The following is a 15,395-nucleotide window of genomic DNA, read 5'->3' as shown; positions in this document are numbered from 1 at the left end:
GTCTGTGTCTGTCTGTGTCTGTCTGTCTGTGTGTGTTGTCTGTGTGTGTGTGTGTGTGTGTGTGTGTGTGTGTGTGTGTGTGTGTGTGTGTGTGCTCTCTCTGGCATGTGGAGTTTCTGAATGAGCAGGAATGTGTACACAAAAGGTTGAGCTCTCCGCTTCACTTGGGAACCCTACATGATGTTTTTGTACAGATGATTTCTCTAGCCTGCAGGCAGCCTAATTATCTCAGCTCAAGCGTCAGCAGTGAACCGAAATGCACATCGGCACTCACACGTACACGTAGGCCTGTCTACACATACACGCAGACACACACACACACACACATGCATACCGCAGGGCTGTTGTGTCATGGAAGCTATTACTCTGCTGCTCGACGTTCGGCTCGAGGAGACACGTCTCACTCCGAGGTACGGGAGTCGTCTACGCCGTCGATTCTGTACACTCGTTTTGAGCTCATAGTCTCTCACAGTTTCGTTGTTTTTCATGCACTTCATGTTGACATAGCAGGTTTATTTTTAATTCCTTGTCTAGTAGCACGCAAGATGATGCAAAACATATTTTTTCCTTTTTTTAAGGCTCATTAGTCTCAAGTCTCTTTTCACATCACAGGCTGCTCAACAAGAGGGAAAACAAGTCAAGATGAATCCACTCGCGCTTGGTTTGAGGGTTGCTCTGAAGTGTGGAGACGACAGACAGACATGTTTTTTTTTTTATTATTTCATATGGTCCCGATTAAATGCTGCCATGGATTTTGAACATCTAGCCATGTGGTCGCCTAGCAACAAACAAACAAGCCGGAGTAGGAGATTCTCAGCTGCGAAGGGGAAGTCGAGGACAGGGCTACGGCGTCTGCCAAACCAGACTCTCCCCCCCCATGAGAGAGAGATATCCCAGATGACAGATGAGCTCTCATTCTAGTTTTCCTCTTTGTTACTCATAAACAAACTGGTTTCTCCACTCACGCAACACAAACACTCTGGTTTTGTCTGCTTGCTTTCTGCGTCACACAGAGACAGGAAATAAAAACAGTGATTAAAAGTCTATACTCTCTTTTTTTTTTTCTGTTCTTGTCCTACAGGATGCTCTCCCGCCTCCCCCTCCTCCTCCCCCGCAGTCCTCCGCCGATGGAGCAGCGTACTCGTTGGCCGCTGGACAGAGACCCTCCCCCAGCATAAGCGACCAAAGTGGGAGACAAAGACCCACAGTGTGAGCTATAAAAACAAAAAAAATGCAGTCTTCTAAAATGTGCAGTGAAATGTCAGAAGCGGTTTGTGCAGCGGCGGCCCGAGGCCTAAATGGAAGAAGGGGGAGGGAGGGGGAGGTGGAGTGAGGCACAGGTGATGGGGGGTTCAATACCTGTAGCTGACAGTCTCCTGGGTCTCATTGGAGAATCCCCTCTGACTTTTGACCCCCCACTCACCTTTTCTCCCCCTCATTACTCCTCCAGGACACCACACACCTGATGAGAATTAGATCCACCCTGGACTCATCTGTGTCTGCCTGTGCATGCATGTCAGACCCCGAGGCGTTCATGTTCCCTTCCCCCTGACAGCAATGTAGTCAGACGGAAAACATCCCGGTCCAGACTCCTGTGTTCTCGTGATTTCGACCTCTCGTTCAGAGGGCACAGTCTCAGCTGGAGACGATGACACGCGTAAAGCTGGAAAGGCACGCTGTAGAAAACGTGAAGCTGCTTCTATGTCATCCATGTTGGTCTGTGTGTGTTTAGGGGATGGAATATATTGATATTTATTACTAGTGGTTTAACGGACCGGTGTAACACTGTTTAATGTTAACCATCTCAGTGTAAATAAAGTTTCACTGACGATCGTTATCCTCCAATATTCAGTAAAATATGAGATCAGGACATAATTTATGCTTTTCTGATCTCTGATCTCTGATAATGTTACATTATAAACAGCCAATCTGTGTTTAAATCAACAGGAGAGCTAGTAACGTTAGCAGCACCGCTAATTGCTAACGAACGGAGGTTACATTCACTTGCATTATGATGCGTTCAGGTTCTGTTTAGTGAAAAGGAGTATTGAGCAAAGGTGAATTATAACGTTATCGATACTTTGCTGTACCATTTTAGTTTTTTTTCACACCCCTATGTGTATGTTTGTTAATTTCCTCCTCTCTGTTCTGTTCTGGTTCCAGCTACGTGGCCATGTTCCCCTACACGCCCCGTAAGGAGGACGAGCTGGAGCTGAGGAAGGGCGAGATGTTCCTGGTGCTGGAGCGCTGTCAGGACGGCTGGTTCAAGGGCACCTCCATGCACACGGGCAAGATCGGCGTCTTCCCCGGCAACTACATGAGCCCCGTCAGCAGGTCGGTGGTTCATTGACACTGAACACTCAGTCACACATTCACACGCTGGTTTCTCATCCATCTGTCTGTGATTCACAGCCGCGGGTTAATAATTCCACCTGTTTCTGATTTTTTACTCATTAACTTTCAAGCTCTACATGGCAAAGCCCCGGAGTACATTTTTCTTTTTGCTCTTTTTATTTGTATTTAAAGTCGTATAATTTAATTATTCAGGTTAATCCCATTGAGATTTTAAAATCTCATTTACAAGCCGATCCTGGCCAATATCGTAAAAGTTTTACACAAGCGCCACATAAAAACACAAATAAAAGTCGTAAAAACAAAACAGCAAAAAATAAATAAAAATTACATAAAAGAGAGGACAGTTCTACATAAACATTAATCAAATCATTTAAGCACGTTCAGTGCTCAGATGATCCTGTTTTTTTTAATCTTGCATGCTTATAAATGAATCAAGTTTAAAGAGGTATTGCACATTTAAATGTGTTTTGAGCTGTAAACTAAATGACGTGACTGTAGGGAGATGAAACACATTAAAGTTGGTGTTTTTATTGACATTTCTTACCAAATGTATAAACCTTATTTTTAACAGAAACGAAAGCTTACTTACTTATACTTAAACACACAAATATAATTATAAAAAAAAAACACTATAAAAGAAGAAATGAAAGGAAAAACAGTAAAAGAAAAAATATATAAAATTAATTAAATGTGAAAAAAATTGTGGGACACAAAAAAGTTTATTAAAAAATTTAAACTAAACAAAAAAAAAAAAAAAATATATATATATATATATATATATGTTGTAATAAAAACATACAAAATTAAAACTTACAAGTTATAAATGAATAGGTAACCACATATAATATGGGGTTGGTAGTACAAACCACAATACAATTTCTTAAAATTTGTCACAAACATTTTGCAAATAACTCAAGAATCAACATGCTATTTATGACAATTCCACACAAATGTCTTAAAGAATAAAATGAATGAAGTGATGACATTTCAAAGAGAAATGGATGTTAGGGCATACAACGCAGGACGGTAATTCTAGTTCCTATGGAGGTTAAAAACGGTTACCATATAGCACTTTTCTTAACTGTTATATTTCAGTTTTTTTATTTCTACTTTATTTTAATTTATTTATTTTATTGTTTTTTTTAAACCAATACTATTATTATCTATTGATTATCATTACTTAGTTGTGTTTTATAAGCTGTTCTACCTCAGACTCTCACGTCTTTATGTCCTCTCCTTCCAGGACGGCGTCGGGTAGCACTCAGCCCAAAGTACCCATGAGTCTGTGCACTCAGGCCGGCCGAGGGGTCACCATCGTCAGCCCCTCCTCTGCAGCCCTCGGGGTCATCGTTCCGGGTCCCGATTTCAACAAGCCGCTCGCCGTGTGCTCCAACGCCGTTCCTGGCAACTCCCTACCCGCAGCCGTGGTGACGGCGGCTCAGACGGCCACGGGTCAACAGCCCAAAGTCCCTCTGCACGTCGGCTCCCAGATGACCGTGAATCAGGCTCGCAACGCCGTCAGGACGGGTACGTTTACCGGGAGGAAAATGGAGTCTGGATGTTGGCTTGTTGCATGAAAAGGGGTTTTATATAAGGGGTTGTGTGAATATTTCATTATGTCACAACTCAATTCAATCAATTCCTGACTAAAGACTAGAGGAAGTGCCTTAAGCCTGCATTCTCTCTCCTGTCCATCAGGGGGCGACTCCTCTGGTTGTATAGAAGTCTATGAGAAAATGACTCTACTTCTCTCTTGATTTATTCCCTCAGTAAACATTGTAAACATGAGTTTATGGTCTCAATCTCTAGTTTCAAGTCTTCTTCAATACAGCATGATGTTCATTTAGTAAATGATGCTCCATTTAGAGTCAAACAGACCATAAAGCAGGGGATGCTTTAGGGCGGGGCTACACACTGATTGACAGGTTGACACCAGAGCCGTTAGAAGAGAGGAGCTCTAACAAAACAAGGAGGGTTATTTTTCCCAGCAGCAACACGAAGATGAAACATTTGATTAAAGATCGATTACCTTTTAGCTCGTCCACGCAACTGAAACTTCTTTTAAACTTCTGAAGATTTATTTATAGTCCCTCATTTGTCTAAACTGCTTTTCTTCAGTTTTGTTATTTCTGTTTGATATATTCTACTTTTCTGTAATTGTTTTGTTTGTTTGATAAATAATGCTTTTATTGTAAAGCCTTTTTTAAAGTTTATTTAAAAAGAAAATCACTAATATTATCTATTATTAACTAGATTGAACATTTATTGTATGAAACTCAGATTTTGTATAGATGTTCATCTACTGAAGATGATAAAAAGATAATTAATAATAATGAATGATAATTATCAGCTTTATTGGTAAATAAAATCAATAAAGTGGAACAAATGTATAAGAAATCATAGAAAAGAATCGAGACTCGTACATGAATCCATTAATTCACCCACCCTTAGTTTTAAACATGTATTATTGTTTATAATATCTTTTTTCTTGCAGCTGCATGTCACAGTCAGGACCGATATTATGTTTTTTTATTTGTGATTAGTAAATGGTTTTAGTTTAAAAGGTACTTTGTTTCATATTTATTCTCTATTATGGACCTAAGATCTTCCTCGTTGCCAGTGTTTTTGTTCATTTTGTAAAAAGAAGTTTAATGAAATAATCAAGTACAGAGGTAAAAATGAAACACCGAAGTATGGTTTATATTACCTTGTTGTTTATTTCAGTTTATTTAAAAAAATATACATGTTATTTTTTTTATGTTAATAGAGAACATAAGGAGACAATTTTTGTTATATGGCCTCAAACAGAAAAAAAGCAGCAATGTTTCTTTTCTACAGTCGTTCTAACTTGCCTGACGTTTTCGAGACTCGTACATGAATCCATTAATTCACCCACCCTTAGTTTTAAACATGTATTATTGTTTATAATATCTTTTTTCTTGCAGCTGCATGTCACAGTCAGGACCGGCCCACAGCTGCCGTGACTCCCCTCCAGACTGCTACACCCGTGGCGTACCTGCCTCACCTCGCCGTTTGCCCTCAGCCTTCCTCCGGTCCGGCCCAGTGCTGCTCCCGGGCCGGAGCGGCGATGGGCTGCGCCGCCGCGTCTCTGACTCCACCCAACGTCAGCGCCGCATCCCTGGAGGGTGACGCTCTGAGACCCGTGACTGTCCTCACCGTCAACCCGACTTCCAACAGCACGGCTCTCAACTGCCGACAGGACAAGGTCAGACATGTCTGAATATTTCTTATATAACTGTTATAATATATCTGTTTCTAAGTATTAGAGGGACAAGAAAACATTAATACAGTTATGTGTGGTGATATTATGTTTAGTGATACTGTGTCTATTCTCAAGGATGCAAAGATTTGTGGCTGAGATTGTGCAAAAAGTAATGCTGTGATGTTGGTTGTTACAGAAACTGATAAATGTAAATTGTAAAAAATCTGATTTTATGCAGATGATGGCATGTTCTTCACACAAAGACAGTTTTCCTATATTTTGATTTATATATTGCCTTGATAACAGTATCGCTATGTATCCAATCCAAATGTATTCATAAAGCACATTTAAAAACATTTGACCAAAGTGCTACACAAACAAATATAGCAAAGACAAAAACAACTCAGTAAAACAACATCATAATAATAATAACGTAAAACAGCAATATGTTGAATCAAACCCCGGTATCATGATACGTATCATATCGCCTATTTTTGCAAATATACAGCCTTAATAATTATCCATTGCTGTTGCTATTTGCAGTAGATGTTTGCATGCTAGAGAATTTGTCTAGCATATCTTCTTTTTTTATTACATTTTATTTAACCTTTATTTCTCCAGGGTAATCCCATTCAGATTTTAAATCACTGAAACAAGGGGGTCCTAGCCAGGATGGCAGCGTAAAAGTTTAATCACATAAAAACATTAATAACAAACTTTAACAAAAGTTTAAAACAACATAAAAAAAAATGCACTTAAAAGAGTTGACACACTTGAAACAAACTGTCAAATTGCATCAACCAGGACACGTACATAAAATCTTGCATGTTTATAAAATATTGTAGTTTTAAAATCTTTCTGTATCAAAAAACTTTTTAAGCACTTTCACCAGAAAGAGTGCAGGTTGTAGAGATGACATTATTATAAGTCTTATGCATTTTTGAAAGCAGGGATGACTTTAATGTTTTGTTTGTGTTAAATATCTTTTTAATTCATTGATCTTATCTTGTTTGTTTTTTTTATTTGTGATTAGTAAATGGTTTTAGTTTAAAAGGTTTAAACTTTGTTTCATATTTATTCTCTATTATGGACCTAAGATCTTCCTCGTTGCCAGTGTTTTTGTTCATTTTGTAAAAAGAAGTTTAATGAAATAATCAAGTACAGAGGTAAAAATGAAACACCGAAGTATGGTTTATATTACCTTGTTGTTTATTTTAGTTTATTTAAAAAAATATACATGTTATTTTTTTATGTTAATAGAGAACATAAGGAGACAGTTTTTGTTATATGGCCTCAAACAGAAAAAAAGCAGCAATGTTTCTTTTCTACAGTCGTTCTAACTTGCCTGATGATTGAAATGCCCCGTAGTGGACGGGTGACATTTGCTGATGTTTGTCTGTCTGTCTGCTAAAAATAGCAATTTCTCAGACCACTTGTGTGTTTGTGGGGCGGCGAGTTCCGACCTCTAGAATGAACCTTTCTCTGTGTTTTTTTTAAACGACTTCTCTAACAAACAAATGATGCTTTTGTTTCTGCAGAGAGAAAAGAAGAGTCTCCTGAAGCTGTTGTCCTCCAACAAGAAGAAGTCTCGTCCGTCTCCTCCCTCCTCTCCCACCCTGGAGGCGGAACAAGCTGCTGCTGCAGAGGCGCTCCACGGCGCCGTCGGCCCCGACACCTCCCCTCCCTCCGGCTCCAGCGGCGGTGTCGGAGGCCTCGAGCCCGAACCTTCTGCTGCTTTATCTTCTGCCTTCTCGTCTTCCTCGGTACCAGAATCCTCTCACCGGAAGAGCAGCCCCCTCGATGGATGCGCACCCATCGCTCCTCCTCCTCGCCAGCCGTGCTCCTCTCTCTTATCTCAGCAGCACGACGCACGGCCCATCATCTGTGAGCGGTACGGTGACACCAATCTAACGTTCATAGAGAATGTGAAGCTTTGTTTATACTTAACCTTGGTGTCGTTTATTCTCCCAAACACCAGAGGACGTGCAAACAAAATGAAGTGTGAGGAATGAAAAGGACAACCAGTGTAGCGCATAGATATGAACATAGACTAAGTGTAACCGGCAAAACGCCATAAACTAAACTCCAAAATGCCAAAGAGGGATTATAATTAACTATAAACTCATATCTCATATTCATATACTACTTAATTACCTTTATACAAACCCTTCAAAGAAAGAAGTCAAGTATTAAATGCATTATAAAGAAACGGATCAATTATTAAATGCAATATTAGGAAACAAGGGTTGAATATCCTGTAAACTATTTGATTTGGCAGCAAAATATTTACTCAAATGTAGATTTTTGAGAACTCCAGTTTCTACAGAATCTAAAAAAAAATGGATGACATCAGTTACTCCGTCCACTTTTTTTATATTATTCTATAGTTGGAAGAGATGGACAGGATAGAATGGAAAGATAAAAATAGGGGAAATTAATGAGAAAGTAATTTAAAAGCTATTAAAGAAGAGTATTTGGTCCGCTCGCTGTTTCAGACGAGGATGGATTCTTATTACCTGTAAACTTAGATTTCATATTCATTGACTGCTTTATTGCCTTTTCTACAATATCTGTAAAGAAACAGATCAATTATCAAATGCAATATTAGGAAACAAAGGTTGAATATCCTGTAAACTATTTGATTTGGCTGCAAAAATTTTACTCAAATGTAGATTTTTGAGACCTCCTGTTTCTACAGCATCTAAAAACAAATTGTCCTTCTTTGTAAAATCCCTACACATGTAAATAATGTTTTTATCAATTCAATATTTGTGACAGTCACGTGATCACGCCTCGCTCCGTCTTCACTACGGCGAGTATAAACTAAGACTAATAAAGGATTATCTTATCTTATCTTATCTTTAGACATCAAACTTGATGAAAGAATGGATGAACATCAGTTACTCCGTCCACTTCTTTTATATAATTCTATATTTGGAAAAGATGGACAGGGTAGAATGGAAAGATGAAAGAAAGAGGACTCGCTGACATGATGGAGAAAGTAATCAAAAAAGCTAAAAATATGGTTTGCTGTTTTCAGCTCCTCCCGCTTCACTGCACTATATTCGTGACTTTGTCATCGTTGTGTCCTTCGCTGACTTTGCCTCTCCGTCCGTCCTCCCTCAGGTACAGAGTGGTGGTGTCGTATCCCCCCCAGAGCGAGGCGGAGCTGGAACTGAAGGAGGGCGACATTGTGTTCGTCCACAGGAAGAGAGAGGACGGCTGGTTCAAAGGCACGCTGCAGAGGAACGGCAGGACCGGACTGTTCCCCGGCAGCTTTGTGGACAGCATCTAACACACACACACACACATAAACATGAACACTACGGTGAGCCAACATGGTCGCTGGCCTCGCTGCGGTGCGACGCCGTGCAAAAACCAAAACGGATCAGCGCTCGCGAGGTTTGCCGGTTTGACCGAAACCTTCATATCGACACTTTAACTCCTTCAGAGAACGAACGCTGTCGGCACATGAGAGAGAGAGAGAGAGAGCTGCAGAGAAGAGCAGAACATGTTGTCATTGTAAGCACAGTGGACAGAGTGAGATACGGAAGCCCTGAACGGCCACATTCAAACATTGTTTTTAATATCTTCATCTTGATATTAGAGTTAGTTATTTGTTGTTATCACGAGAAAACAAAAGGTTGAATGTTTGGGTCCAACAATCCGACAGTGAATGTATTCAAACGGCACAGATCCAGCTGATGGAGATGGACTTAGTGGAGTTAGTGGAGAGATGTACATGTGTGAAAACATCCGATTTTCAAAATAAGGTGTTAACAAGTACATATAAGATTAAATGGATTATATTCTGAATAAGTATATAAAATATTGCCTGTGTTGCTTATAGATTACAAAGAGAATACCACTAAATTGTGAGGGAAATATCTTTATTTTGTTATTTTTGTGTTGCTGGAAAAAAAAGAATAATAATCTCTGACTACATACAGTCAATTATGACAGTCTCCAAAGTAAAAGTCCCACATTTCTAGCATGAAATAGCTACATTTGTGAACTTGAAGTGCTATAAAAACACACATTGCTCCATAGCTGCTTCTCATTTCAGGACATGTCTGACTATAAACATACTGAAAAGACTTCAGATCTGAAAAGAAATGTGGCTATTGCACGGTAGAAATGTTGGACTTTTACTTTGGAAAATCTCTAATTTGATTTCATTCTTGATTTCAGAGATGACTTCAGCTCAAATGCATCAGTCATTGTCAGGAATTATTCCTTTTCCTTTTATTAGAGACAAAGGAAACGTGCTTGTAAATATCATCCATTTAATCCTATTTCCATTTATGTATTTTGTTAACATCTTATTTTGAAAACAGGATGTAGTCACACATGTATATCGCTGTCAGTTCATCTGGGCCGTTTAAATCACTTGCAGTCGTATTGATTTGACCCAAACACTTAAAGTAATAACAGGAAACAACCTTTGTATTTTCTAGAGAAATTAATTAATCATCCCAAGATAACTGTATTAAAATAAATGTTTGAATTATGTACCTTCAGGGCTTCCGTAGTCAGCGGAGAGCACACTACTCATGAACTTTTTTCCTTTTTTTTTTGTTGGTTATTTATATCTTTGTAACAATTCAGCTGTTTTAATTGTGTGCCTTGTACTGTTCCTCACTTTATTGTACATAAAAGGACACAAAGATGATTAGTCCTAAAAACAAACCAGTATGAGCTGTTGATATAGATATGTTACACATTTTAACTTATTCCATAGATCAACACATGAAGCTGGCAGGAGCCTTATTCAATCACATCAGTTACACTTTTTTTTTTTCCTCCGATCCGACTGCTGTTTTATCATTAAATCAAAGCAGAAGAGAGCCGGTCCTTCAGATGCACCGGGGTCAGAACAAATGAGGAAAATATTTCTCCATTTCTAAAGGCATTGACTCAACCTGAGGATCATAACAAAGAGCCGCCGGATGCACATCTAAAATATTCCCGTGGGGCGTTCACTGACCTCCAGTTGTTTTATTTCCTCTGGTGTTGCAAAGTGAAATGTTACCTGCAGCGATCAAATATGTGCATGTGATTAGCGAAGCCTCCTGCTGGAGACAGAGTGGTGTCAGATGTGTTCGTTAATGCCTTCTTTTTTTTTTTAAACACTCCAAGACGGACGTTGCAGTCAGAAATATTCGCTTACTTTGTACTTTTCTTTGTATTTACAGACCAGAGTAGCTCCTCTCAGACGTAGCTCTCCAGCACAAGAGCGACATAACACTGCACACACAACAGATTATTATCAGTGTATATTTAAGTTTTTCTACACTAAAAACTCATTCCCAATGTGACTTAAGGTAACAAAAACACAGCTAGCTAAAGCACAGAGTGTTTGCCTGAAGTCACACATCATCGTACGAGTCCACAGGAAGAGACGAGTAATTCTGTCGCATCTGGAAAGCTTTTTATTGAAATCTCTTTGAACCTCCCTTTTGGTTTTTCTTTATTTTTGAGTTTTTGTTTTTTTGTTGTACATCTATAAAAACGTTCTTAAAGTTGGGTATCGTATTGACTTGAATTACTGTAAGAGTTCTGTGTTGATTTGAGGGGACTTGTTGGTGCTTGTGGACATAAAACAAAAGAAACAGGCAGTTTTAGAATTAAAAAAAGACCGGTTTTCTTTCATCGGAATTCCTTCAAAATAAAGGTATTGTTAGGTATAGACATTACAGCCTCCTGCCTCAGTGGACCCCACGACATTTCATGTAATGTGACTCATTGATCTTCAACTCTTGTGAGGTATTTAAACACTTTAAAGTCGAGGCAATCACTGAATCGTGCCAAATGTGGCTTGAGAATGAATTTAATGGCTGAATTGGACTTTTTTTTTTATTTTCTTGTAGTCTTTTGTTGTTAATCGAGGGGGACCACTGTGTAACTGACTGCTGGAATATGTTGTAGTTTGTTTGAAAATTTGGAGTGTGTTGAAAAAGGATGGTACAAATCACTGTTAGGGCCTTTTTTTTTTATTATTATTATTATTTTTGTCTTTCTGAATTTATGTAGAATTAATCTGACGTTGTCTTGGCAATCACCGCGCCGACCTCCGGCTCTGAGCACTGGTTCCTCTGGGTGTCTTTTTCATTTCACTGGTAAGCCTTTAATATTCACGTTACGCCGACGCATCTAACCGAACTGACTTCTCATCTGTTTGTTCATGAAAAGGCTGCACAGATCTCAAAACATGAAGCATTTCTTAACAGTTAATAAACTATACTTTACATTTATTGGAACACGTGGCAACTTCAGTTTGCTTGTTTCAATTTAACAGATTTTTCCTCATGCCAAGGTGACTTACTTGATTTTTTTTATTTGATTTTTTTTGGTCTGTAGTTAGTTTGTTGTATGTCTGAAAAATGGTGAAACTGAAATTTGGCACAAATCTATTATGTGAAAAACATTCTGAAGTATTTGAGGGAATAGCACATTTTGTAAAAAAAAATCTCTATAACAATAAAAGCTAATGGTTTCCATAAGTTTTCTTCTGGTAAAGTCGATTTTTATTATTATGGAAGAGAATCAGGGGAACAAATGGAGGAAGATTTTTTATTTTTATTTTGTTCATTTTGAGAATTAAGTTGAAATTTCGTTTTGAGAATAAAGACAAGATGGCGAGTTTAAAGGTTTAACTTTTGAGAATAAAGACTACTAGCGTTCACATATAGCCTGCTAAAATGACAACTTAATTCTCAAAATGCAATTTTTTTTCTTTCATTTCTGGTCCTAATACTCTTCCATATATTACTGTAATGTTGTGTTTTCTCTTGTGTTACGTTGGTACCTGGACAGAAGTTTTAGTGAAGACATAGACCGATTCTGACTGAGTATTTCTGTCACTCCTTTACCCTTTTGTTCTTAATACAAAGTACAGAAGGACTGATATTAATAATGATAATAATAATACATTTATTTAATGGCACTGAATATAAAATATATTATATATATATATATATATATTTTTTATATTATATATATAATATTTTTTATATTATATATATATTTTATATTATATTTTATATTATATATATTTTTATATATTTATTTTATATATATATATAACTGTTTTTTTATTTATATATATATATAACTATGTTTTTGTGTTTGGTTTTTTTGTTTGTTTTTCTGTTTCAGTGTATACATTTAATCATGCATACAAAAAATAATACATGCAAAAAAAGTAGTTTTAGTGTAGCATTGCTTTGGTTTGTTGCTAATTCAAAAGTGACTTATTGTTTTTTTTTATATTTGTATTTTAGTTGTATATGTTGAAAATGAAGCATTTAAAGGTTAATAGGGTAAAAACATTAACTAATAGATATTAACATTACATTAGGACAATTATTTTATGCAAATGAGGCATTATCTAATGGTAACTTGGTGAATTTAGGAGAAATCTACAGACGCTAATAGACAAAGTAGTAAATTAAATGTATTTTTTCCATTAGTCTGAAAGAAGACGTGTTATGGAAGAAAAATAAACCAAATCTCTAAATGAAAAACAATGTTTCAGCCTCATACGTCTCACCTTGAGACCTGTTATGAACTCGACACATAAGATAAATTACCAGCAAAATAACCAGTTGTTCCTAATTAAGAGTAATTGGGGTAAGTCACGGTGCATGTGCTCGTTAGAGTCTCCAGGAGTAAAAAGGTTCAGCTTCTCCTGAGACGTTCAGCCGAGCAGAGAGGTGAACCTTCTCCGTGTGTTCGGCCGGGAAACACTGACAGGAAGTGACAAGAACCAGAGGTCACGGCTCCATGCTGAGGGCGGTTACCATGGAAATAAGATATACCAATGTAAGAGCATCAGAAGAACCAGCAGGAATTATACAAATGAGCAGAAATAGTACATTTATCCTGTAAAAAAATAAATATATATACAGTATATATATATACATACATACGTGTGTTGACGTATATATATATATATATGTATGTACATATGTATATGTATGTATGTATATATATATATATATATATGTATAAATGTATATAATATATAAAATAGATACATATAAATCTATATAATATGTAAATATAACATTTTATGAATGGAAATGTATAGTATTTATACAACATTCAAATGTCATGTACTTTTTTTCAGATTTAACAATTCATAATGAAATGAAGAGAAAAACATAAATGCAACAGCAAAAAGGTAAACCTCAAAAATCAAAGAAATCATCAAGAAAATGATTTTGTCATGCAGGTCTGAAACAGAACTGAAATGTAAATGTTAGTACAAGCTACGAGGCAAAAACTTCTATTTTTATCTCAGAAGTGGGTTAGTTATGTGTGTACAGCACACATGCATATGCAAAGTAACAGAGAAATATCTTGTGTGCATATGTGTCTGAGTATTTATGTGCATGCAAACGTGAAAGAGGTGAGCATAAATAGATCAGTAAGGTGTGAAAGATGGGAATAAATGAATACAAATCAAGCTCCATGTATCTCTCTGACACAGAATAATTACTGCATATTTCCATATAAATAGATAAAGTTAAGAAACTAATTCTGTATATTGTTGAAAAATAACTGGAGTTGTATTATTCTGCTGCAGCACTGATTTAATTCATATTGTTCGGGTCACGGGTCGGCTCTCCGGCGCTGAATGTGATCTAACCTCATGAATGATTCCTGCAGAGTGTCTGACGGAGCGTCCAGGTGGAGGCCGCCCACCCTCACCGCCACAACTCACAGCAGAGACAGCTTCGCTTTCCTGGAGATGTATGTTTCCACGGGGAGAAATATGTTAAGAAAGAAAGGGAGAATAAATGACTGCAATTAAGAGGAAAAGAGATATTTCAGTTAGGGTACCGTGTGTCGGCGTAAATGTCTAATCTTCTTAAAGTTAACCCAGAGAGAAGAGCTGTGAGTATCTTTGTGAGATTACAGTATATATATATATATATATATATATATACAGTACCAGTCAAAAGTTTGGACACACCTTCTCATTCAACTACTTTGAAGAATGTAAAATATAAAACATATTCTGGTTTGTTGAGCATTTGTTTGTTTACCACATAATTCCATATGTGTTCCTTCATAGTTTGGATGTCTTCAATATTAATCTACAATGTAGAAAAAAATAAAAATAAAGAAAAACCATTGAATGAGAAGGTGTGTACAAACTTTTGACTGGTACTGTGTATATATATATGCCCTGTTGTAGTCTGTAGTCCTGTTGTAGTCTGTTTGTAGTCTGTTTGTAGTCCTGTTTGTAGTCTGTTTGTAGTCCTGTTTGTAGTCTGGTTGTAGTCCTGTTATAGTCTGTTGTAGTCTGTTTGTAGTCCTGTTGTAGTCCTGTTGTAGTCCTGTTATAGTCTGGTTGTAGTCTGTAGTCCTGTTGTAGTCTGTTTGTAGTCCTGGTTGTAGTCCTGTTGTAGTCTGTTTGTAGTCTTGTTGTAGTCCTGTTATAGTCTGTTTGTAGTCTGTTGTAGTCTGGTTGTAGTCTGTTTGTAGTCCTGTTGTAGTCCTGGTTGTAGTCCTGTTGTAGTCTGTTTGTAGTCCTGTTGTAGTCTGTTGTAGTCTGGTTGTTGTAGTCCTGTTATAGTCTGTTTGTAGTCCTGTTTGTAGTCCTGTTATAGTCTGTTTGTAGTCCTGTTGTAGTCCTGTTGTAGTCTGTTTGTAGTCCTGTTATAGTCTGTTTGTAGTCCTGTTGTATCCTGTTGTAGTCCTGTTATAGTCTGGTTGTAGTCTGTTGTAGTCTGTTTGTAGTCCTGTTGTAGTCTGGTTGTAGTCCTGTTATAGTGTGTTTGTAGCCTGGTTGTAGTCCTGTTTGTAG

At 37.4% G+C, this 15,395-nt stretch overlaps 1 protein-coding gene across 1 annotated transcript in view; it reads left to right on the top strand.

The window, feature by feature from the left end:
* sh3rf1 (SH3 domain containing ring finger 1) overlaps positions 1-12,138 on the top strand; it is a 48,363-nt gene extending 36,225 nt beyond the window's left edge. The window contains exons 7-12 of the mRNA XM_054603326.1: positions 1,082-1,209; positions 2,164-2,334; positions 3,599-3,882; positions 5,301-5,581; positions 7,117-7,469; positions 8,705-12,138. Coding sequence (XP_054459301.1) covers positions 1,082-1,209; positions 2,164-2,334; positions 3,599-3,882; positions 5,301-5,581; positions 7,117-7,469; positions 8,705-8,873 — 1,386 coding nt within the window. The 3' untranslated portion in view covers positions 8,874-12,138. The remainder of the gene's footprint in view (positions 1-1,081; positions 1,210-2,163; positions 2,335-3,598; positions 3,883-5,300; positions 5,582-7,116; positions 7,470-8,704) is intronic.
* Positions 12,139-15,395: the final 3,257 nt, after the last annotated feature.

This window comes from Anoplopoma fimbria, chromosome 8 (genome assembly GCF_027596085.1).
Source record: "Anoplopoma fimbria isolate UVic2021 breed Golden Eagle Sablefish chromosome 8, Afim_UVic_2022, whole genome shotgun sequence".
NCBI lineage: Eukaryota > Metazoa > Chordata > Actinopteri > Perciformes > Anoplopomatidae > Anoplopoma > Anoplopoma fimbria.
This window is presented reverse-complemented; position numbering and strand designations above follow the sequence as displayed.